The sequence below is a fragment of the Polypterus senegalus genome, chromosome 8 (assembly GCF_016835505.1).
Source record: "Polypterus senegalus isolate Bchr_013 chromosome 8, ASM1683550v1, whole genome shotgun sequence".
Classification (NCBI taxonomy): domain Eukaryota; kingdom Metazoa; phylum Chordata; class Cladistia; order Polypteriformes; family Polypteridae; genus Polypterus; species Polypterus senegalus.
Genome location: NC_053161.1, coordinates 11,025,982 through 11,050,444, shown reverse-complemented (window position 1 = coordinate 11,050,444; position 24,463 = coordinate 11,025,982). Strand labels below are relative to the sequence as shown.

The 24,463-nt window shown below is 38.4% G+C and overlaps 1 protein-coding gene across 2 annotated transcripts in view; it reads left to right on the top strand.

Annotated features, from left to right (window-relative positions):
• The first annotated feature begins 7,451 nt into the window (after window positions 1-7,451).
• atg2a (autophagy related 2A) overlaps window positions 7,452-24,463 on the top strand; it is a 109,591-nt gene continuing 92,579 nt past the window's right edge. For both annotated transcript variants that reach the window (XM_039760723.1, XM_039760722.1), the window contains exon 1: window positions 7,452-7,879. In XM_039760723.1, coding sequence (XP_039616657.1) covers window positions 7,709-7,879 — 171 coding nt within the window. In that variant the 5' untranslated portion in view covers window positions 7,452-7,708. The remainder of the gene's footprint in view (window positions 7,880-24,463) is intronic.

Genomic DNA, 24,463 nt, shown 5'->3' with positions numbered 1-24,463 from the left:
TGTCTCGGATTGGCGAGAATATATTTCTCCTGCGAGCAAACTACAGTATGATTCTTAGCGTGATGAGAGAAGTTGCAAAATCAATGGGAATGTTCAAGCAAATTCTAGAAAAAAACCTGATCTAAGTCCGTTAAGTAGTTGTCTTATTCGCTAGCTAAGTGGAGGTAAGATACGCCCCGAGGCTGGCATGTGAGTGAGGAGGGAACCAGGGAACCCGCCCCCCTTCCCCTCGGCCCACGGTGTGTCTCAGATTCACGTAAATAAATCGGTACTGCAAGCGAACTAAGATACATAGCTCAATGTTCAAGGAAATTATAGAAAAAAAACCCAATCTATAACTGTTAAGTTGTTCTCTCGTTCGCTAGCTAAGCAGGCTGGCATGTGAGTGAGGAGGGCCCTGTCCTACTGTGTCTCTCTCAGATTCGTGCAAATAATTTGGTACCAAAAGCGAACTTAGGATACTTAGCGCGATGAGGTCGCAAAATCAACCGGAATGTTCAAGCAAATTCTAGAAAAAAAATAGATCTAAATCCGTTAAGTAGTTCTCTAGAGAGAGAGAGAGAGATTAGCTGATTAATAAGAAAAGGCTGACATGACCAGTGCCTGTGCTTATCAAGCATGTCAGAGTACAAAAACTGTCCTAAATGGCTGAACAATCTCAAAGTGATGCAAATCTGAAGTTGAAGTAAAAGCACATCAGTTTTCTTAATTTAGATAACTACTCCTAACTTTACCAGGATTTAGGAAAGCTTATGAGCTGTCCTAACTTGTGAGGAGCTGCCAGATGGAATCAATTTTTCTAAAAAAATCTTTAACGTTATGTAATTGATCCATCTATGCAGAAAAAGCCACATAGAGCCAAAATTAGTGTTAGTAATGCTATATAAAAAATAGCAATGATTTTAGTTATGTCACAACCAATCATTTCTTGAATTTTGCACCAAACTTTCAAAGCCCTTACTACTATACGTGAGTTAATACCTAGATTTATACATTTCCCCACCACTCCACACAGTTAATTTTAAAGCAGGCTGTATTCCTGTACACATGTAAAGATGACTGCCCCACGTATAGATGAGCAAGCGTATATGAATCAATCACAAGCGACGTTACAGTATTGACACACTGGCGGTCATGGATGCAAACTGTTTTTTTATACCCAGCATATTATCCTGAACATATGCAGAGCTGGTTGGGTGAGTGACAGCGAAATGTCACATCGGTACACCAAGCAGTGCACTTCCTGAACCCCTGGAACATTCGTGTTACAATTTACCAGCCTGGGAAGGTTAAAGAAGACAGGTGCATACAGGAACATGGAGATAAACAGACAAGACACACGACTCTGAAAGATGATTGGAAAACTGGAGTTCAGAAACAGCACGGGCAGTGGTATACTTTCTAGAACTAATGTTATTTCCTGTGGCCCTTGAGCAAAACCCTGTGTGCTCGGTGCAGGAACACACTATTAGTGCATGCGCCCAACCACTCTCTTCCTGCGGCCATAACAGCGGGAAGGCAAATCTTCTGAAAGTATGACTGTGTAGATCATTCATTTTTTAATATACCGTATATACTTGCATTTAAGTTCTCCCACGGATAAGTCGGTCCTTGATTTTACCTTATAATTTCCAGTATTTTATAATGTTGGCTGTATGTGTCGAATGCGAAAAACTCCCACTATTGGTCCAAGAGATTATACTATGCTAACGCCCACCTGAGAGAGTAACCATGGAGCACACTGCCTTTTTCTTTCTATGTATTGTGCCTATGTGACTACACGGTAATACCTAAACTATTCCGAAGTGACGTTTGCACAGATTTGTGTTTTTACGTATCTCACACCCTCATACACCTTTATCATAAGAGCATCCCTTACCTACAGTGGAGCGTTCGATCAGAAGAAATTATGAAACTGGTTTTAAATTAAAAGTCGTTGAAGTGGTGAAAGAAATTGGTAACTGCACGGCTGCAACAAAATTTGATGTGTCTGAGAAACTGATGTGAGATTGGAGGAGGCAAGAAAATGTAAAAAAAAAAAAAAATGAAGTGTTGTACTTTTGAATGGCCGTATAAGTCGGGATCTGATTTTATGATCGATTTTTTGGGTTTCAAGACCCAACTTATACGCGAGTATATACGGTAAACAAGTCTTTTATAAAGCTTGACTGTCATTTGGTATGTTTGTGTGTCTCGGTTTTTTCCATCTCAAAGTGGCAACAATTTGTACATGCATTTTAGCACCATATCCTACCATATTATATTCTTCTCCTCCTTCCTCTTCTCCTACTACTAATATTATTATCACCTTTGTGGTGAAGCCTTGATATTAGTATCATTTCTCATATCTTATTTTCCACCACTTATCCAAGACGGGATTGCTAGGACAGTCTTAGCTGTGAGGCCCTTTCCCTAGCCACACTTGCCAACTCATAATGTAGGATCCAAAGGCATTCTCCAGCCACCTGTGAGATAAAATCCTCCCGGTGGTCCCAGGGTCTCCTCCCAGTTGGTCATATCCATAAAACCTCCACGGAGAGGTGTCCAGGAGGCATCCATATCTGGTGCCCAAAACACCACAATTGGCTTCTTTTGATGTGGATGGTCAGTGGCTGCATTCCGAGCGTCTCCTGAATATCTGTGGTTCTCCCTGTAGTACTAGGGTGTTGTACCATGTTGTTGTGGTTCTCCCTCTAATTTAGGGCTCAGACTCCAATTTGTCAACACAGCTCCCTGAGTCACACAAACCTCTCCATCACAATAAAGTGACGATTCCCACAGAGAGGTTAGCATCACAAATCTACAAAGTGTCATCATGATGTCTAAGGAAGCTACAAAACATCATCATGAGTGCCAGTTTTTGGCTCAGGTTACTGTCAAATTGTGTTGTTATTAATTCTGAAGCGTTAACTTCTACTCCTTGCTGGGACGCTAAGAATAGGACGCTTCATAAATACTTCTTAGGTCCTATTTGGAGGTTGAACAAAGTTTTATCCTAGTCATACTTATTGTGTATACAGGCACAGTGTGATGGTGCAGGTAGGCTCCACACTAACTCTTGCCTTCAGGAGCCTCTTGAACCCGCAACCATCGATAACATACCCAAGGATGAGGACACACATACAGTATAAATGATTACTGTACTACTTTTATTTAAAATTCAACAAAACCGGTGTCCAAAAAAAATAGTGCAGTGCATCAAATATGCTCAATAGATAAATAATCAATTAAAACAGTGTGAATGTGAAGATTAAAAGCTCAATAAATATATTCCATTAAAAGGTTAAAATTCAGAGACAGTCCACAAAACCATGAGCCACAATTCTGTCCTTTTAAACCAACAGGTGCAGCCCACAATCAGATACTGGCTTGGGTCCCTATTGTCAGGCCTTCTGTAGTCCTGGGGCACTGTGCTGAACCGCATACGTCTCCTGCCGACTGTCCCTCTGTGTCTGTGAGAGACACCGCATATCGGGCCACTGCTACTCCCTGGTAATCTCCCAGTAGGAGTGCCCTCTCTTCAGCCTCAGGCTCCCGCAGACCTGAAGCTCACTCCCGACCACCTGCCTCTCACTCCTGCTCTCACCATTAAACATTTTTTTCTCCCCTTCCTTCTGCACAGGCCCCTCTTCTGTGTATCTGGGTGCAGGTGCAACAAGCCACTACCTCAGAGGCACAACTGAGGCACCCGCTAGATCCACCCACCTCCTGCACGTGTATGCGGCATGAGTGACCAAGTACTCCAATTAGCCATGGAGTGAAGCATGCCTGTGCACTCAATCATTTATTTAAAACTAGTACAACGCCACGGACCACCTATGACACACAGAACATAAAGAGCAAAATCTTAAAAAGCAAGAAAAAGAACAACGGTTAATGTCACACACACAAATGCTTTCTAAATATTTAGCAAACTCACTTTGTAATTTCTGGATTGACACAAAAAAGTGGAGAAACTGGGGGAACACTACTCCTTTGAGTCTGGTCAAAAGCAGGTTGGGATCACCGCAGGACTGAACTTGAGGAACACTTACTTAAGTCGTTAATTACGAACAAGCATAATGAAACACTCGTTTATTAAAACGGGCTTAATGGTACAATTGTAAGAACCTCTGCTCATCGGATATACCTTATCTCCCTTTTTCTCTGTTGCCATTCTTCGTCAGACATATCAGCCCTGTTGTGGACACTGGATGGGTTGCTAGCTTATGCCAGCCACTTGCCTCTGACCATCAGACATTCTCATCCTTATATTGGATGCCTGATGTTTTATTGCTTTGTATATACTGTACAGATCTGTACACTGAATTAGCGGCTCTCCTTTAACATTTGTGTCATCTGCACTGCCCGACACTCAATATTTGGATCCAATTTAAGGAGCAAACTTCACAGAAATAGAGTGAATTGAAATAAAAATGATAAAAGTTAAGTGTTTAAAATGATGTCAAAGAAAACACATTTTTGAATTTCTCCTAAGTGCACATAACTAGCGCACTTTTCTGAATGCTGAATAACAAAAGAAAAACAGTCCAGCTAAACAATCAGATTGATGGGGCATAAGAGAGACCCACTGATTTGTGAAACTGGTTGGTATGAAAGCCTGCAGCCTCGTTGGTATAGAAGGATGGAATCTGGTAACCCCTGATCTACACAATTACTGCTCTCTTTGTGAATCGGCTATCAACCTCTTGGCAACCAAACAACTACTACTGATGCTCAAAAGGTTGTGGAATAGCTTACCTCTTCAGATTTGTCACTCCCATTCATAAATATGCAGCTCATGGTTGTACGGACCCTTTTGGGCAGCATCAGGTACAAGGGAGGAGCCAACCCTTGGGAGGGCACCAGTCGATCACAGGGTGCTCTCACTTGCTAATACTACTATTTTTAAAATCAACCTTAAAAAAATGAACATTTATTTTATTGTCTTATGTTAACTGTTTTGAGTCTTGCCTTATCTCTTCAAATGTGTCCTTACAGTGTCCAGTGTCATTTGAAAATGGTTGTTGGCCTTATATTTTTTTTTATTAATAAATGGTTTGTGTATTCCAAAAATATATAACAGACATTATTACATTTTTACATACACAGAGCAAAGAAAAAGGTAAGAAAATATTTAAATTAATGAAGCTGAAAAGCCTTAAGTAATAATCTTATTTAACTTTTTGTTTTGTCAAGATTGCAAAACTACAAATGTATTTATATAATTAAAAAAATCAGTATGTACAAAAGATATAAATGATGGTATCCTTGTGGAGAATCCCACCTTATGTATGTAACATTTAGGCAGTATAATCATTTAGTTAATTACACTACCAGTTAAACGTTTTAGAACACCTCAGTGTTTCAGGTTTTTCTTCAAATGCAATCAGTTGAAATACAATGAATGACCTAAAATGGTGAAACTATAAGCAGTAAACTGCCAGAGGTTTAAATTTAAAGTTTAGGTTAGCAAAAACTGAAAAAAAGGCAATTTCAGAATATTACAAATGAGCCTTCTTCATGGAATAAATAATAGATTACAACCTACAGATGTTCTGCAGCAATTAAAGTAAATTAAGCCTTGCAAGTTGATCCAAACAATTTGCACAGGTGTCCCAGCTTCTGCCGATTACTTCAAAACTCTCCCTCTTTCTTAAAGCAGACTGTGTTACTACACCCTCTGGACAATCTACTTGGACAATATTTCAGTGATAATGACAAAAACAAACTGCAATTAACAAATGAAATGAGACAGAGCATTGCAAAAAAAAATCTAAATGTCAGTGAGTATGGTGTCTTACACAATCCAAAGGCAATTGGAAACTGGAACTCTTATAAGAAGAGATCTGGTTGACCCAAAGTGACAACACAATCAGAAGACATATTTCTGAGGGTCACCGGCTTAGGTGATAGGCACCTTACAGCAGAACAGCTTCACAATGGTCAAAAAAAGCAAGTCTCGGTTTCTGCTTTGAAGAGGAGACTTTGTGCTGTGGATTTGACAGGGCGAGTGGCAGTAAAAAAGCCATTCCTTAAAGGAAAAAATAGAGCCCTGAAACACCGACTGTGGACTACTGCAGACTGGAAGAAAGTCTTGTGGAACGAGTCAAAATTTGAAATCTTCAGTTGATCACATAGGGTGTTTGTATGTCATTGAGTTGGTGAAAGGATGGTTCCTCAGTGTGTGACACCAACTATCAAACATGGAGGAGGAAGTGTGATGGTCTGGGGTTCTTTTGCTGGAGACAGAGTTGGTGACTTGCACAGTGACTGGCATTCTAAATCAAAATGGTTACCACAGCATTTTGCAGCACCATGCAATATCTTCTGGTCTGCGTCTAGTAGGTCAGCAATTTTTGCACAGCAGTTCATTCTACAGCAAGATAATGACCTAAAAAAATACTTCCAGACTATGTCAGAACTACATTTAAAAAAACAAAGAAAAGAACAAGTTCAGAACATGGACTGGCCAGCACAGTCTCCAGTTGAACTGGGACAGAAGGAAAGCAACCTACAAGTACAGTATACTTGTGGGAACTTCTCCAACAGTGTTTGTAAGAGCTTTCTGACCATTGTTTGATTTCCCTTATGGAAAGAATGCCATGTGTGGTTATGGCTCTTATATCAGCAAAAAAGTGGCTACTTTGATGAATCAAAATTTTTAACAAACGTTGCTATACTTAATGATTCCTTGGCTCATTTTTTTCTATGCCTGTGAAACATTAAGACATTAAACTACGTGCATTTCCATACAACATGAAAAAACGGAGGTGTTTTAATATAGCGTTCTTCTGAACTGAAGAAGTTATCGAAATATTAACAGTATATAGCAACATTCAAGCGGTATCTCTCTACCAGTGTGTTTCTTCAACTCTAAAAAAAAAAAGATTTAACCAAAAGGAGGCGACATTTACACAATGAATGAATCGTTGGTTATATCTTGCTTAATTACACGTATCACATTACTATAGATTTCTGCTAGATGGTTATCACTATTCACGTTCGCTTAAAATGTGGACTTTTGGACGTTCCTGACTATCCTAAGAGGAACCGAAAATTACACAATACGAAGCGCTGAGTGGCAAAAATTGCAGATTTATAAATGCAATATTTTACGTATAAGAAAACATTCAGCTGCAGTGATACAGTTATCATTTAACCAGTAGCCAAACCTAGGGTGAGAGATAAGTTATAATTATGGCTTCAAAATGTAATTTTCCCTACAGTATGTCTTGGTAGACAAAGTATAAAAAAAACATATATTGCTGAAATCCCATACGAGGTGCCTCGATAAGCAATGAATAAAACAGAAACTGACTACAGTTCCAATGATACGCTTCCTCAAGTACAAACAAACCTTACCCAAGAACTAAAAGCGGGTGGGGTTCTGAAGAACATCCCACCTATCAGCGGATCTCCTGCTCCGTCATTTCCGCCGCAAACCGCCTGACTTGTGACGTAAAGACGCAGGGGTGTCTGTTAGTGTGGATGAAAACAATAAACACACATCGACAGCAAATTGTCGGACCTTTCAAAACGTACAGTTAAAAAAGAGAAAGGAAGTAGAAGACGAGACGGGCAAAAGGAAAAAGAAAAAAAAGAGTTTGCTTTTGCTCTATCTGACTAACCCTGTTATGCAGGTCGAGGAAGCTGGAACGAATACGTTGTGGTACGACCACCTTCTGAGACTCCCGTCCCCCACTCTGTCCCCTTGTCACCCGTCCCCATGTCCCGTTGGCTCTTTCCTTGGTCCGGCTCTATCAAAAAACGGGCATGTCGCTACTTGCTACAACACTACCTCGGTCATTTCCTGCAAGAGCGACTCAGCCTTGATCAACTCAGCCTGGACTTGTACAACGGCAGTGGGGTCATACGAGACATTCACCTCGATGTGTGGGTAAGTCACTGAAATCTTAATCGTCACTGTTCTTGCCAGTGACAAGAATGTAGTTAAGAGGCAAGTAATGTGTATACTGCTTCTGAGTTCTGGATACACAGAGCGGAGGGGACGCGCGTATCCCCAATGTTACATAATGTACGGGGTGCCCGGTTTGAGTAACATCACGTCCCCTACCCTTATGTGTGTTGTATTAGAACATTACAACGAGAAGTAGACAGGCTCAGGGTTACGATGATTTATGTATTCGACCCTTATCATGTCGATTTGGTCATATAGCGACAGTCGTGACTACCATGATAGAACACTTCGCATAAATTACAACAAAAATAGCGTGTCTTGAGTTTACAAATATAAGTTCAAGTAGCGAGCCATTGCTCTGTAAACTTTGTCCATTTTTGTGAAGTCCTCATGTGTTCTTAACTACTCCTGTTTTGGCTGACGTTTCCCAGACAGTTCACAGTTTTTCGCCTGTTTATCTTTGGATGTCAAATCAGATCATTTTGATTAGGTAGACTATTATCCCAGAAAGAAATTTGTTTGTAGCAGCAAAGTATAATGCGTTAGACATACAAGATATAAGAGAATGAGCCAAGACACACAGTTGACAGCCAGTTATCAGAAGCACACACATTCAAGATCAATACATAAAGAATAATTACTTTTTAACTGTACACTGAACAGTAATTCAGAATTTAGCTGGGCCACTACAGGTAGCATAATTCAAAATGCTTATTGTTCTAAGCAATAAAAGGATTCCTAAATCTGTACATCTGTTGCTGTTTACACTTGGGATGTCCTTAATTGTGACTTGTATAGTATGTCACAGTCAGGGAGTTTAGCAGTATTCTCCTAATCAAACATGTAATAATAACATTCCAGATACACCCATTTAGTTTAAATGAAATACAATAATACAAAAGAAAATAAAAAAACAAAGCAAGACAAGATTCAACCACTACCTAAAAGAAAAAGGAAAAGAGATACAGGTAAAAAGGGCAAAAAATCTTATCTTGTTTGTGTAATGATCTTCTTCTTTTGGCTGTTCCCTTTAGGGGTTGCCACAGCAGATCATCTTCTTTCATATCTTTCTGTCCTATGATAAAACCAGGGAGTTAATCATAGGCCCAGGATCCTTAGTCCAAAATTATATTAATGAGTATTTACCATGTTTTATAAAAGTTGTGGACATGTTCCCTAAGAGAGATTTTGATTTTCTGTAGGATGAGGTAAAATAAATTGTTACTTACCTAATGGGTTAGAGAGGATGGGTTGGTATTCCTCCAGCTAGGATACATCTGTGTGCTAGTTGTGTATCTTAGTTTTATTTAATTTAATTTAATTTTGACAATTTAATTATAAGGCTTGGTATTGCTTTCAGTCTTCCAATACTAATCATCAAATAGCAGATTTTTTGTTTTTAGAGAACATTATTTATATGTAGATAGAACTTTATTATTTGTCCCTAGGGGAAAATTTGGCGTTTTACAGAATCTCTTTAAATACAGTATGTGTATATATATATATATATAAATATATATATATATATATATATATATATAAATATATATATATATATATATATACACACACACACAGTGCATCTGGAAAGTATTCACAGCGCATCACTTTTTCACATTTTGTTATGTTACAGCCTTATTCCAAAATGGATAAAATTCTTTTTTTTCCTTAGAATTCTACACACAACACCCCATAATGACAACATGAAAAAAGCTTACTTGAGGTTTTTGCAAATTTATTAAAAATAAAAAAACTGAGAAATCACATGTACATACAGTGGTGTGAAAAACTATTTGCCCCCTTCCTGATTTCTTATTCTTTTGCATGTTTGTCACACAAAATGTTTCTGATCATCAAACACATTTAACCATTAGTCAAATATAACACAAGTAAACACAAAATGCAGTTTTTAAATGATGGTTTTTATTATTTAGGGAGAAAAAAAAATCCAAACCTACATAGCCCTGTGTGAAAAAGTAATTGCCCCCTGAACCTAATAACTGGTTGGGCCACCCTTAGCAGCAATAACTACAATCAAGCGTTTGCGATAACTTGCAATGAGTCTTTTACAGCGCTCTGGAGGAATTTTGGCCCACTCATCTTTGCAGAATTGTTGTAATTCAGCTTTATTTGAGGGTTTTCTAGCATGAACCGCCTTTTTAAGGTCATGCCATAGCATCTCAATTGGATTCAGGTCAGGACTTTGACTAGGCCACTCCAAAGTCTTCATTTTGATTTTCTTCAGCCATTCAGAGGTGGATTTGCTGGTGTGTTTTGGGTCATTGTCCTGTTACAGCACCCAAGATCGCTTCAGCTTGAGTTGACGAACAGATGGCGGACATTCTCCTTCAGGATTTTTTGGTAGACAGTAGAATTCATGGTTCCATCTATCACAGCAAGCCTTCCAGGTCCTGAAGCAGCAAAACAATCCCAGACCATCACACTACCACCACCATATTTTACTGTTGGTATGATGTTCTATTTCTGAAATGCTGTGTTCCTTTTACGCCAGATGTAACGGGACATTTGCCTTCCAAAAAGTTCAACTTTTGTCTCATCAGTCCACAAGGTATTTTCCCAAATGCCTTGGCAATCATTGAGATGTTTCTTAGCAAAATTGAGACGAGCCCTAATGTTCTTTTTGCTTAACAGTGGTTTGCGTCTTGGAAATCTGCAATGCAGGCCGTTTTGCCCAGTCTCTTTCTTATGGTGGAGTCGTGAACACTGACCTTAATTGAGGCAAGTGAGGCCTGCAGTTCTTTAGACGTTGTCCTGGGGTCTTTTGTGACCTCTCGGATGAGTCGTCTCTGCGCTCTTGGGGTAATTTTGGTCAGCCGACCACTCCTGGGAAGGTTCACAACTGTTCCATGTTTTTGCCATTTGTGGATAATGGCTCTCACTGCGGTTCGCTGGAGTCCTAAGGCTTTAGAAATGGCTTTATAACCTTTACCAGACTGATAGATCTCAATTACTTCTGTTCTCATTTGTTCCTGAATTTCTTTGGATCTTGGCATGATGTCTAGCTTTTGAGGTGCTTTTGGTCTACTTCTCTGTGTCAGGCAGCTCCTATTTAAGTGATTTCTTGATTGAAACAGGTGTGGCAGTAATCAGGCCTGGGGGTGGCTACGGAAATTGAACTCAGGTGTGATACACCACAGTTAGGTTATTTTTTAACAAGGGGGCAATTACTTTTTCATGCAGGTATGGATTTTTTTTTTCTCCCTAAATAATAAAAACCATCATTTAAAAACTGCATTTTGTGTTTACTTGTGTTATATTTGACTAATGGTTAAATGTGTTTAATGATCAGAAACATTTTGTGTGACAAACATGCAAAAGAATAAGAAATCAGGAAGGGGACAAATAGTTTTTCACACCACTGTAAGTATTCACAGCCTTTATTCAATACTTTGTCGATGCACCTTTGGCAGCAATTACAGCCTCAAGTCTTTTTGAATATGATGCCACAAGCTTGGCACACCTATCCTTGGCCAGTTTCACCCATTCCTCTTTGCAGCACCTCTCAAGCTCCATCAGGTTGGATGGGAAGCGTCGGTGCACAGCCATTTTAAGATCTCTCCAGAGATGTTCAATCTGATTCAAGTCTGGGCTCTGGCTGGGCCACTCAAGGACATTCACAGAGTTGTCCTGAAGCCACTCCTTTGATATCTTGGCTGTGTGCTTAGGGTTGTTGTCCTGCTGAAAGATGAACCGTCGCCCCAGTCAGAGTTCAAGGGCGCTCTGGAGCAGGTTTTCATCCAGGATGTCTCCGTACATTGCTGCAGTCATCTTTCCCTTTATCCTAACTAGTCTCCCAGTTCCTGCCACTGAAAAACATTCCCACAGCATGATGCGGCCACCACCATGCTTCACTGTAGGGATGGTATTGGCCTGGTGATGAGCGGTGCCTAGTTTCCTCCAAACGTGACGCCTGGCATTCACACCAAAGAGTTCAATCTTTGTCTCATCAGACCAGAGAATTTTGTTTCTCATGGTCTGAGAGTCCTTCAGGTGCCTTTTGGCAAACTCCAGGCGGGCTGCCATGTGCCTTTTACTTAGGAGTGGCTTCCGTCTGGCCACTCTACCATACAGGCCTGATTGGTGGATTGCTGCAGAGATGGTTGTCCTTCTGGAAGGTTCTCCTCTCTCCACAGAGGACCTCTGGAGCTATGACAGCGTGACCATCGGGTTCTTGGTCACCTCCCTGACTAAGGCCCTTCTCCCCCGATCGCTCAGTTTAGATAGCCGGCCAGCTCTAGGAAGAGTCCTGGTGGTTTTGAACTTCTTCCACTTCCGGATGATGGAGGCCACTGTGCTCATTGGGACCTTCAAAGCAGCAGAAATTTTTCTGTAACCTTCCCCAGATTTGTGCCTCGAGACAATCCTGTCTCAGAGGTCTACAGACAATTCCTTTGACTTCATGCTTGGTTTGTGCTCTGACATGAACTGTCAACTGTGAGACCTTATATAGACAGGTGTATGCCTTTCCAAATCATGTCCAATCAACTGAATTTACCACAGATGGACTCCAATTAAGCTGCAGAAACATCTCAAGGATGATCAGGGGAAACAGGATGCACCTGAGCTCAATTTGGAGCTTCATGGCAAAGGCTGTGAATACTTATGTACATGTGCTTCCTCAGTTTTTTTATTTTTAATAAATTTCCAAAAACCTCAAGTAAACTTTTATCACGTTGTCATTATGGGGTGTTGTGTGTATAATTCTGAGGAAAAAATGAATTTAATCCATTTTGGAATAAGGCTGTAACATAACAAAATGTGGAAAAAGTGATGCGCTGTGAATACTTTCCAGATGCACTGTACATACAGTCACACCATGGTCTGAATACACACCAAAATGACTAAAAGGAAAAAAAAAAATCAGATTGGCTGTCACAGGAATTATGCAGGCGTATTGCTACTGGAATAAAGGAGTCCCAGTAGCATTTCTTGACTTCTGTTTAGTGATTTGTTGGCTGAAAGATGATGTGCAACATTTTTCATAATGGCACTCTGTTTTGTTTTAATTTTGTGGTCCTGAACAGATTTGTACGTCTTGTTCCTTCCCCTTCTCTCTCATTTATTTTGAAAACACAATATTAACGCAGATACTCCATGATTTATTGACACAGGTTTAAATGGAAGCACATTAGTTGGAGAGATGCTGGTTCCTTTGTTATTTTTTTCATTATTAACTTATGACTGATTAAGAAAATGGACAACTAAAATCCTAATGCAGCTTTTTAAACCTAGTATAGGTAATTAAGGTTTTGAATTATAATAAAACTAAGGCCAAAAATCATATTGCTTTAGTTGTAAATAAATGAAGAATTTTGGTTAAACCAAAAACCTGCAGCCACTGTGAACATCCAGTGGAGTAGATGGATTTAGTGCGTCCCAAAACATATCGCCTAGTGAAGCTGCGATGCTTGTGTGTTGGGTCTTTCCCTGGGTATATTTTGAGCAATTTTAAATGAGATAAATGTGATCAATGAAACCTTCTTATTTTAATTGTGTAATTCTTTGCACATATAGGACTGGATTGTATATATGTAGATGAGTTCCATTCCTTTTCTGAGATCCTGATTGAAGCATCACTTTCCCAACATTCCCCAAGGTACATTTTTTCCCCATGGGCAGCTTCCATTGTAGCTGGTAGGTGATTTCACCTGAGCTGCACATTTCAAAAGCAGGCATATTCACAAAGTATTTCCCTGCTTTTGTATTACTAGTATTGACATATCAAAGCACTTATTACACTCTACACCATCAGTACATTGTTATAGATGGTTACTTTGTAGCAATGAAAGAAAGTCTTCAAAATAGATTAACCAGCTTCTAAGAGCACATGGATGAACAATGTTGACAAAGCAAGACTCTGTTACCCTGGATGTTGTGTAGTCATATGCATTTTAATTAATTTTTTTGGAGACTAACACAACAACATAAAAAAAAATCAAACAAAGACAAAAATGTAGTTAATCCCTTTGTGTACTTGTTACCTACAATCAAAGCAAAAGTGAAAATCAAAAAAGGGTTCACAGGGGTAAATAAGTATTTTTATTTATTTATCTTCTTAAGTTTGTCAGGGAACATCCGGGCCTGTGCATGTGCCTTCTTAAGTAAGGGGACCATGTGGGTGCTGCAAGATTTCAATACATTACGGTATAGTCTGTTACCAATGGTTTTCTTGGTGACGGTGGTCCTGACTGCCTTCAGATCATTAACAAGCTTCTCCCATGTAGTTTTGGGCTGATCCCACACCTTTCTCATGATCATCCTCACCCCATTAGGCAAGATCTTGCATGGAGCTCCAGACCAAGGGCGAATGATGGTCATTTTATATTTCTCCCATTTCCGAATAATCACACCCAACAGGTGTCACCTTCTCATCAAGCTTATTGCTAATGGTCTTGTAGCCCATTCCAGCCTTGTGCAGATCTATAATCTTGTCCCTGACGTCCTTTGACAGCTCTTTGGTCTTGCTCATGGTGATGGAGAGGTTGGAATGGAAGAAATTGGTTCTGTGGACAGGTGTGCTTTATGCACATAACGAGTTGAGATCAGGAGTGTCTTCTATTGATCGATTGATTGATTGTAATCTGTGTGCCACAGGGCACATAGCCAATGTGGCTGGGTTATAGGGGATCAAATACTTCTTTCTCTCAGTGATATGCAAATCAGTTTAGAACTTTCATGTAATATGTTTTTTTCTAAAATGAAACTACCATAAAAATCAGAGACTGTTCATTTCTTTGTAAGTGAGCAAACTTACAAATTCAGCAGGGGATCAAATACTTATTTCCACCACTGTATATATATTTTTTGCTTGCACACATTTTTGACCCGATTACTACATAATTGGGGAAGGAGGACAGGGATTTTAAACAATATATTATTTAGTTCTTTTTCTTTTACATAATAACATACTGGGCTACAGAATTTTGGTTTGGGTTCTGCAAAAATGCATCTATTATACTTTTACTGTTATGTAACAAGACATTAAAAAAGACTTCTTCTGAAAATCTTAACAGTTGTAAAGCCTCAGTAACGTAGCTGTTCAATTCTGTGCAGAATGACATTTGATTCACTTGTAAAATTAGTTATGAATATGAAAGATTTACAAGTCTTATATTAAAATATGCAATATCAAAATACATTTGTCTCACTTAAGCCACCTCTGACCATTCCAATTAGTTATTTTAGTAGGCCACATTGCACAGATGAACAATTACTTTACTGATGCTATGTAAGTCTTTAAAGAAGCCTTTTTTAAAGTCTTATTAAATAAGAGTAAATGAGTAATAGTTTAATTTTTGCAGTACCTAAACTAAAGTGTAACTAATATTTTACTGTTACAATCATGATTTTATTTTAGGAAAAGCAAGTGCTACACATATGAGACTTCTGAAGAGACATAGTTGAGCCTGATGCCCATTCTACAGTGCTCATCCATTCCAGTTCCATTCAGTTCTATAGCTTAATGGAAAATCACAAAACAAATGTGCTTTTATACTGTTGAAACTAGTAAATATTTCAATTTCTTGTTGGTCTAACTTAAATAATTGTTGCTAGTTTTTACACCTAGAGGTGGTGTGTACAGTATGTAGATTTTTTCTGAAGTAGTATAGTTTAACGTGATCACTTCTTTATGTGCTGTAAAAATTGCTCCCTCTGTGGAAAACAGGTATACATTTTGAAAATGATATCGATAAAATACTGATAGACAGTGTGGCATAGTGATTAATGCTTTGGACTTAAAACCCTGAGGTTGTGGGTTCAAATCTGCTACTAAGACTGAGTGACACTTAGCAAGTCACTTCACCTGCCTTTGCTCCAAGTGGAAAAACAAAAGAAATTTCTTTGGTTGCATCTCAGATGTTGTAAGTCATTTTAGATAAACGTATCAGCCAAATAAAAAAAACATCATAACTAAGTTTCAAAGACTGGCTTTTTGTTGACTTAGTGTGTCTACAGTCTAAGTGAAAGGGGGAAAAAAAGCTCTTTTTAACATTTCATACTCTAACAGCAACTATACTCTGCTCGGTCCTCTCTTTGTTTCATTTTTTGGGTGGTGTTGTACTTCCTGGAAGATCTGATTGCGCTGGATTGAAACTGATGAAATTAGAAAAAAAAAGTTGTACTGTCCAAAATAAAACTGTTTTTTTTTTTTTATTTTATTTTATAGATAGTAACTGAGTGATTCTCAAGTTTCCATCCCTCAGCATTTACTTTGGAAGCTGCAATTAGATTTGTGATAAGTTCAAATGTTATCACTGGTAAATCACTGAGAATACATCTTAGAGAAACTTTTTTGAATTTGTCAGTCATTGTGATTTTTTTTTCTGCTACAAAAATGTGGAGTCTTTTGAAATGAGCTTCTGAGCATATCTTCTATTGTTCTCAGTCTTTTCCTGCATGCATGTATGTTCTCATATGACGTTCTGCACATATCACTAGGAAAAATCTAATATCATGTTTTCTCATACTGCCATAAAGTTAAGCTTGCTGAATGTTAGTGATAAATGAACACTTTCCAAATTGCTTTAATGTACAGTCTCAATGGCCTCTGTGCACCTCACTTTCTATAGTGAGGCTCGGGTTTAGATAGCATCCATGACAGACTCAATTATGATCTCTCAGAACTCCCTGAATTTTCTCCCACCAGTGTATCTGGGTGGGTACACCTTCTGTGGAGGTGTTCTTGGTCCAGAGAAACATTAATTCTACTCTCGTAGTTTCTCTTGTATTTTGTTTTTCAACATTCTTATGCAGGATCCTCATTTTAGCTTTTTAGTGTCCTAATCTCATTTTTGTCAAAAGCGCTTCTGAACATAAGGTGAGGATTAGAAATATAGATTGACTTGGTAAATCATATGCTTCATATGAAAAATTTGACTCCAATTCTCTAGCACTGGCCTGTACAATGTATGCAAAAGTACTGTCACTGTATCGATTTTTTTGCTCAGTCTCATGATCACATTTTAATGTACTCCTGAACAAGAATCTAAAATACTTCAATTCCTCAACTTTTGACATGTTCTTCCTTCTAGTCTTTATCGAGCCCACCACTCTTTTCCTTGTATTTGGAGGTTCTGATTCTCAGCTCATCAAAATGGGCATTGAATTGTGTCAATTTGTGTTGTACGTGAGGCTCAAAGATAAACATCATCCGGAAAGAAAAAAGATACAGTCATTGGTTCCTGGTCCTTGCATGAATGGATGAATAAACAAATCGAAAGAAAAATAGACTTTATTCATCCCAAGGGAGAAACATAGCTTTTCACAGAAGTCCTATAAATGAATTAATTAATATTATAACAAACAACAGTAGCCCCCACTGTCATACACACCAGAATTGCTAAAAGAAAGAAGACTTCTGATTTGGCTAAAGATTACGCAGTCACAATGAGGTATTATGCAGGCATATTGCTGTTGGTATAAAAGGAGCCCTACAGGTGTTTCATCTACACTTCTGCTAAATAATTCACAGGCAGAAGTTACACGGTGTCAGTGGTTCAGAGAGAGGATATGTAACCATGTTCATAATGGCACTCGGTTTTGTCTTAATTCTCATTTCTGCTACTACCTCTTGTAGGTCCAAAGTGCATTCCATAACTGAGCCTGTCTTCTTACTTGCCTTGTTGGTTTGGTGGGTCACTCTTAAAGTGATGTTACTGGCTCAGCACAGTACAGCATAGAAGATCACACTGGCCATCACAGGGTTGTGGAAGATGTGAAGGATGTCACTACTCACATTAAAGGAACACAGTCTTCTAAGAAAAGAGGTTGCTCTTTCTTATATAGTTCCGCTGTGCCATGAAACGACTGTAACCTGACATTAACGTTGACCCAGAGTAGCTTTAGCAGTACACCAGATCAACTTCCTGAATAGTGTACCGGATGCAGGGGCTGTTTAGTGTGGTGAAAGTCATAAACCAGTTCTGTGGTTTTGCTGATGTTAAGTTGCAGACTATTGTTTCCACACCAAGAAACAAAGTTCTCCAGCTGACTTCTATACTCTGTGTCATCGCCGTTATTGATACACCTCATAACTGCAAAATCATCTGAGAGTTTCTGTAAGTGAAATGAGCTGGAGAAATACCATAAAATCTTGCACATTATGTGCACTTGTGTAATAATATATAATATAATTATATATTATTATACAATTATTATATATTATTATTTATACTATTTTTTTATTACTATTAATTATATTATATAATTGTATAATGTGTACTCGTTTATAATGTGCATGCTGATTTAGCCCAAAATTTTCTGGTAAAAAAAATCGAAATTCATATATATTGCACACTTTTAACTTTTTAAGATTTTATTAAAATTGTGGTCATTGATTTTAATCAAAATTTATAGTAATAAGAATTACTATAATCATTTTTATTTAAATTAGGTAAATAGGTACATTACTTTTTAACAGTATTTATAATAACAAGTAGATAAGTAGGTAGCAGTTTTTAATTTCCAAGATTTTATATTAAATTGCATACTTTTTTTTAATATAAAATCTGCCTATAGGTAATAACAATTATTACCCAATCAAAAATATGTAACTTTAAATACAAGTATACCTATATTAAATATAAGTATACCTAACTGGAAGAACAGTTGTCATCACTGTGCTATCGAGTCATAACTATTGTCATTGATACCATCGTAATAAATATCGGCATCATTATTTTTATTTGATGACACCTGTTTATCCTTCCACAAAATGGCATCGATATCTAGCGAGAGAGCCAAGCGAATACACAAAGGAAAATATGGTGGACAAAATGTTGCATATATTTTATTATTTTGAATTGATCTCCATATTTGGTGCAAGTGATCTGGAGATCGAGTTTTAAATTGAAAGTGCAATAATGGCATCAGCTGATCAATCCCCAGCTGGTCGTGTTGCTGAACATGTTTGTGTAGCTGATGTACCTACGGCAAAGTATTCCTATAAGGACTGCCACTTACGATAACCAGAGGCACAAACCAGATTGCGTTGCACTGTGACCACTGCTGCAGCTAGAGATGGAGAACATGCAGCGAGAGTGGCCACAGAACCAGCAACACACGTTTATGTTGATTTATGTGTAAAAGTATTGCTGTGTGTGCTTTTTGAAAAACACCCTGGCAGCTGTTCACCACCCCCACCCCCAGCTGCCATCTCAGCCAGACGGCTAACATGTGGTGACAATGCACTGCACACAGCAACAGGTGTTTTATGTTTATTTAATGTGAGAAACTATTGCTTTCTGTGCTTTTCAGAAAACTGAGTTTTTTAGAAAAATATTCAGCCCTGGGAGGAAAGGAAAATAAAAATCAGCCCTAAAAGGCTTAAAATTTTTACCTTGAAGGAACACCACGACCACCTACCTGCTACTATCAATTCGAAATTACCAACTATTATGCAGTATAATGTGCTTGTGGACTGAGCGGTTAGCGAAAAATGAGTGCTGACATCTGAAGTAAGAGGGAAGAACTGTACCGCAGCTCCACCCAGCAGCGAAGCTGTACCACAGACAGAACTAAGTGCTTTATACGCATCATGAATTCAAGTACCTACATTCCTGCTGTGCAGGCTTATTGTGCAGGCTTATCTAATACCTAATTAAAGTTATGTCTTGTGTATAATGTTCACCCTAATTTTTTGTGAACTAAAATGAGTGAGAATTGTGTGCATTATTTGCGAGAGTTTATGGTATTTACAGTCTGAGGTGTACAGGATAAAGAGAAAGGGAGACAGCACTGTTTCTTGTATTGCTCCATTGTTGCTCACATCCATATCAAAAACACAGTCCTTGAGTCTTGCAAACTGCATTCTGCCCAACAGCTAGTCCATTTTCTAGGTCACCATAGGCTCATCCACCTACGTATCTCGGTTCTTATGTCTTAATGGAGATGGATGGTATTGAAGGCACTGGGGAAATCAACAAACACTATCCTCTCTGTGGTGCCAGCTGTGATCAGGTAAGAACAAGCCTTGTGAATAGATAATTGTATCATCCAATCTTTTTCTGGTAGGCAAACTGCAGTGGGTCCAAGTGGTGTTTCACAAGAGTACTCATAGTCCAGGACCAAGCTTTTAAAGGTCTTTATGATATGAGATGTAAGACCTAGTGGTCTGAGTTCATTAGATAAGGAGGTGCCTGCTTTCTTTGGAACTGGAACAGTATATGTTCACTGGCAATATATGTTCTTCACAGCAGTGGTAGATTCTGGAAGCCTTAGTGACAGACTGAATAGGTAGCAGAGGATACCATCACAGGCCTTAAGGACTTAAGGCCTGACTACACCTGATCTAATGGTGTTTCCTGTGTGTAGCTGCCTCAGTGGTCATCTCACTTTAGTCTTTACTGATGGTCAAAGATTAACTCATCACTGGCCATAACAGTTGAAGTGGCAGCAGTTTTTGATGCAGTAGGAATGATGTTGGGAGACTGGTCGGAGGGAAAACCTATTGAAAATTGTTTCAGCTTTGTCCACATTCCCACTGCAACTCCCATTCTGAAAATACATGGGTTATAGAAAGATTATCTTGTGTGGAATAGGAGTATTAGTTTTATTTAACTTGATATGTTGTCTTCAGTTGTTTTTCTGTAGCTTATCACCACTATTTACAACTGTAATCATGGCTGATTTTCTATAAAAGAAATTAATGACGGATATTTTCCACTAAATTCTGTACTTATTAGGTTAGAAATACCTTGTAAAGAGAACTATTTTTATGAGATTCTTCTTGTAGTTTAAACAATGATAATATGAATAAATGTTGCAAATAAGGAGACCTTTTTTCTTATATATTAGAAAAATGCTACATTATGCTTTAAATCCAGTCATTGGTGATATTTAAGTGGTAAATTAAAGTATTTTAGTCCAAGTTACCTAATGTCCACAGAGCAAAAAAAAATTTCATTTATTTGTACTGTTTAACCAAAATTTTAAATACTGGGGGCTCCGCCCCCTGCTCGCTTCACTCGCCCACCCCCGTGTTTGGTTTACCGGCTTTACAATACAATTTATTTTTTGTATTGCCCAAAATCACACAAGAAGTGCCGCAATGGACTTTAACAAGTCCTGCCTCCAGTCAGCCTCCAGCCTTGACTCTCTAAGGGCCGATTTACACTTCACGCTCAGAACGCGTACGCGCCCGCATCATGGCTGCCACGCGTTCCCAGCGTTCATTTCACATGTCCTCTGAGCAGGTCCTCAGAAATTAACGCGATGCGTGCACGAGTTGCAGTACCAGCAAAAAGTCAGGGGGCGCAGTGTGCTAAAAGTCGGAATGTGACGTCAGAGTCTCTGTTTACTATCTACATGTGACAGCAAGCCTCTATGGAGATCCTTCGGGGATCGATGTGCGCGCTTTGCTGTTTGATGAATGGTTCAAAGTGGTGAAGCAAAATGCTGACATACAGATGCATTCATGGTGCTTTTATATTCAAGTGTCGCATATTTCCGATCGTAATGACACGATACATTTTAAAAGTCTCACATACCATCTTTTGTGCCATCTATTTTTTCTTTTTTTACTTTACCTGCTGTCAGGTCCAAGAAGCTCGTAGCGATTAAAACTGGGATGACGCGTTTGATGGTCTGCTTTAATAATAAAGTAAACTACGAGGTTAAAGTGGACATTTCAAGATTAAAGCCGAAATTTCCACTTTAATCACAAAATACACGTTTTCATCGTGTCCTTTATTTTGGAAAAAAAGAACTGTCGGTGCACTTCTTTTTTGTGTTTGATGAGTAACAGTGGTGAGGATGTGGTGGGCTGTTACACTTTTGCCAAAACCAAACAACCTTTCTGGAAGACCATAAGATAATCTTAAATGGAGTTGTGGCATCATCAAGAAATCTTTCCTAACAAAGTCCTAGTTTTTCTACTGGATTGTCCTTGTCATAATTAGAGAGGTGGGCAGCCTTCTACAACTGATTTTGTAATGTTCAAGTTATCCTTGAGAGTTGTTTGTAATGTGTTTGTCACTGATTTTTTTTTTTTACTTTACAGGTTCAGGTTTAAAGGCAGTTAGCCGACTATAAACATTTTAAAGAACTGATGATTGTGTGTTTCTTTAAATTTCCCAACACAGACAGGAATTGGCAGCTGTCGGTGTGTCAAATATAAAAAAAAAAGAAAGAATAAACATGAATACAAAATCACCAACTTTGAATCTCTGTATTACTGCCTGTTTTTTAGAGTTTCAGCACTGTTCGGATGGGATTAGTTTTACACCAGGAGAAGAATTATGCAGTTATTACAGGAACACCTCTGTAATTTTAGTCCGGCCTGAATCACTCATGTCAGTATCTTCAACGTTTATGTAAAAAGTCCAAAAGCAAAAATAACCCCATGTCTATTCACACCGAACTAGTTTAACATGTCAGTAAATCTGTCATCTGAGTAATTTGAATGGGACTAAAATTGCAGAGGTCCTCTGGTAATAATTACTTTACTAATGGCAATAGTGGGGAAAAAATACCTTAAATTGTATGCTTGTTTTGTGCGCACTCAATAACAGAGGTGGGCATATTGGTCTGATAAATAGGAATTAGTAATGTAGCCTGAGCTGATGGCACAGATACATTAACTACAGGGGAAATGCCGGTGCAGAGTACCGGTATGTAACTAATCCATTTCAAGCTCTGAGTGTACACCATCTTCTTAATATAGGTTGAAAATTACAGAGGTCCTCTGGTAATTTTTACTTTATGGTACCTCCTGGTGTAAAACTAATGTAACATAAGTAGACCTGTATGGGTGAATACATACTGTATGCAGCATAGAAGTTTTGTGTTATGTTATTAAACTACAATGTCGGGTAATTTTTTTTCTAGAAACTTCATATATTTTAGTGTGAAGACACACTTTGTAGGTAGGCTTAAACAGAATACCTTAATTTTTAGAAAAAGTACATAGGATACTGGCGATACAGCATAGTAGACCATTGTAGGGACATACAGCAAATTTAAGAAGTTCGAACTGAATCTTCCCCGATCAACGACAAGGACTGAAACGCTGTTTGGATGAGAATAGTTTTACATCAGGAAGTAAGCCCAAGTTAAAATGGTGCCTGAACTGGAAAAAAAGAACTGTCGGTGCACTTCTTTTTTGTGTGTGATGAGTAACAGTGGTGAGGATGTGGTGGGCTGTTGCATCCCCTTGGGAGACCAAAGTTGAGTGAATAAATGCAGTTTATATAGAAATGTTCATGGGTGCGAGGATGTCTCCCTTGAAGGTGCAAACTGACAAATTGCTCTTATAAATAAGGGTTGCTAATGAGTTCCAAATTGATGACATACATTATTATGGGGGATATGCTGATGTGGAGTACCACTGAGTCACTGCCCTATTTCAAACACTGATCTTACACCACCTCCTGGTTTTAAAATGAATCTCATTCAAATAGATCTTAAAAATTATATGGGTCCCCCATTAATTATTGCTTTACCCTATCTTGTGGTGATAAACTAATCCCAACCAAATAGGGCCTTATTGATTAGTGACAGGACTCAAGCTGCCTGAATAAGTCACATGGTAGTTGCTAGATGCTGGATATGGAAGATGATTTTAGCCTAGATAGATAAATGTGCCTGACCAAGATGCCAAGTGACATATTTATAAACAAGTACATTTGAAGAGATGTCTTATGACATTACAACCATTAGTGAGATTAAGTTTCATCCCACAGAATAATTGGTCCTATTAGATATACTCAAAATGAAAACACTAGGACTGTGATGAGAAGTAGAAAACAGCCTGCTGAACAATAACCTTGGGTAAATAATTCTTTAAGGAAATATCAGGAGTGAAGGTTTCTATTGGCCACTTCCAGGGCCATTCTTAAATTTGGAAAATATTCTATTGGAGCACAGAATTGAATTTAGGCTTGTACCTGAATAGCTGCTCTATGAGTGCGGAGTTGGGTGGGTACATTTCAAATAAAGCCTGACTGGCAAAGATGTATTAGAGCCAAGGACTTGGAAGAAAGAAACCTGATATAGGTTGACACCATGTCTTGATGTGGGAATGTACTGTAACTAAGCACCCAACAGGACATACAGAGGAAAGTCACATGTTTAGCACAAGTCACAGAATCTGTTAGGTTTTGTGTTCTGTTTTAAATAAACTTTGCTTTTTCTCTCTCTGCATTAATCCCTAGCTTGTTTTATAATAAGGCTACCTTTGAAAATTAGAGTGTTGTTTTAGTTACTAGTGGAAGTGTGTTGTGTACAAGTATCAAAAATTAATTTTTCAAAGAATTCCATTTTTTTTCAATGTACAGTTTTAAACCCGCTTTAATCAAATTCTAGCCATTACTGCCTGCTTTTTCTAAGGTTTAAAACAGTTTATTGTGTCATCAGTTTTTAATTGTTTGGAAGATTTAGGAATTGTGGTCTGAGCAGATTCTTTTCTCTAGGAAAGTGTCCATCCAATTTGATTCATTTGTTCTGAAGTTTTAATGTAGAATTGTCAAACATAATTTAACTATATTTTAAAATCTCCTTTACTATTTATGTTAGAGATTTGCTCAGTTTTACTTGCGCTCGTAA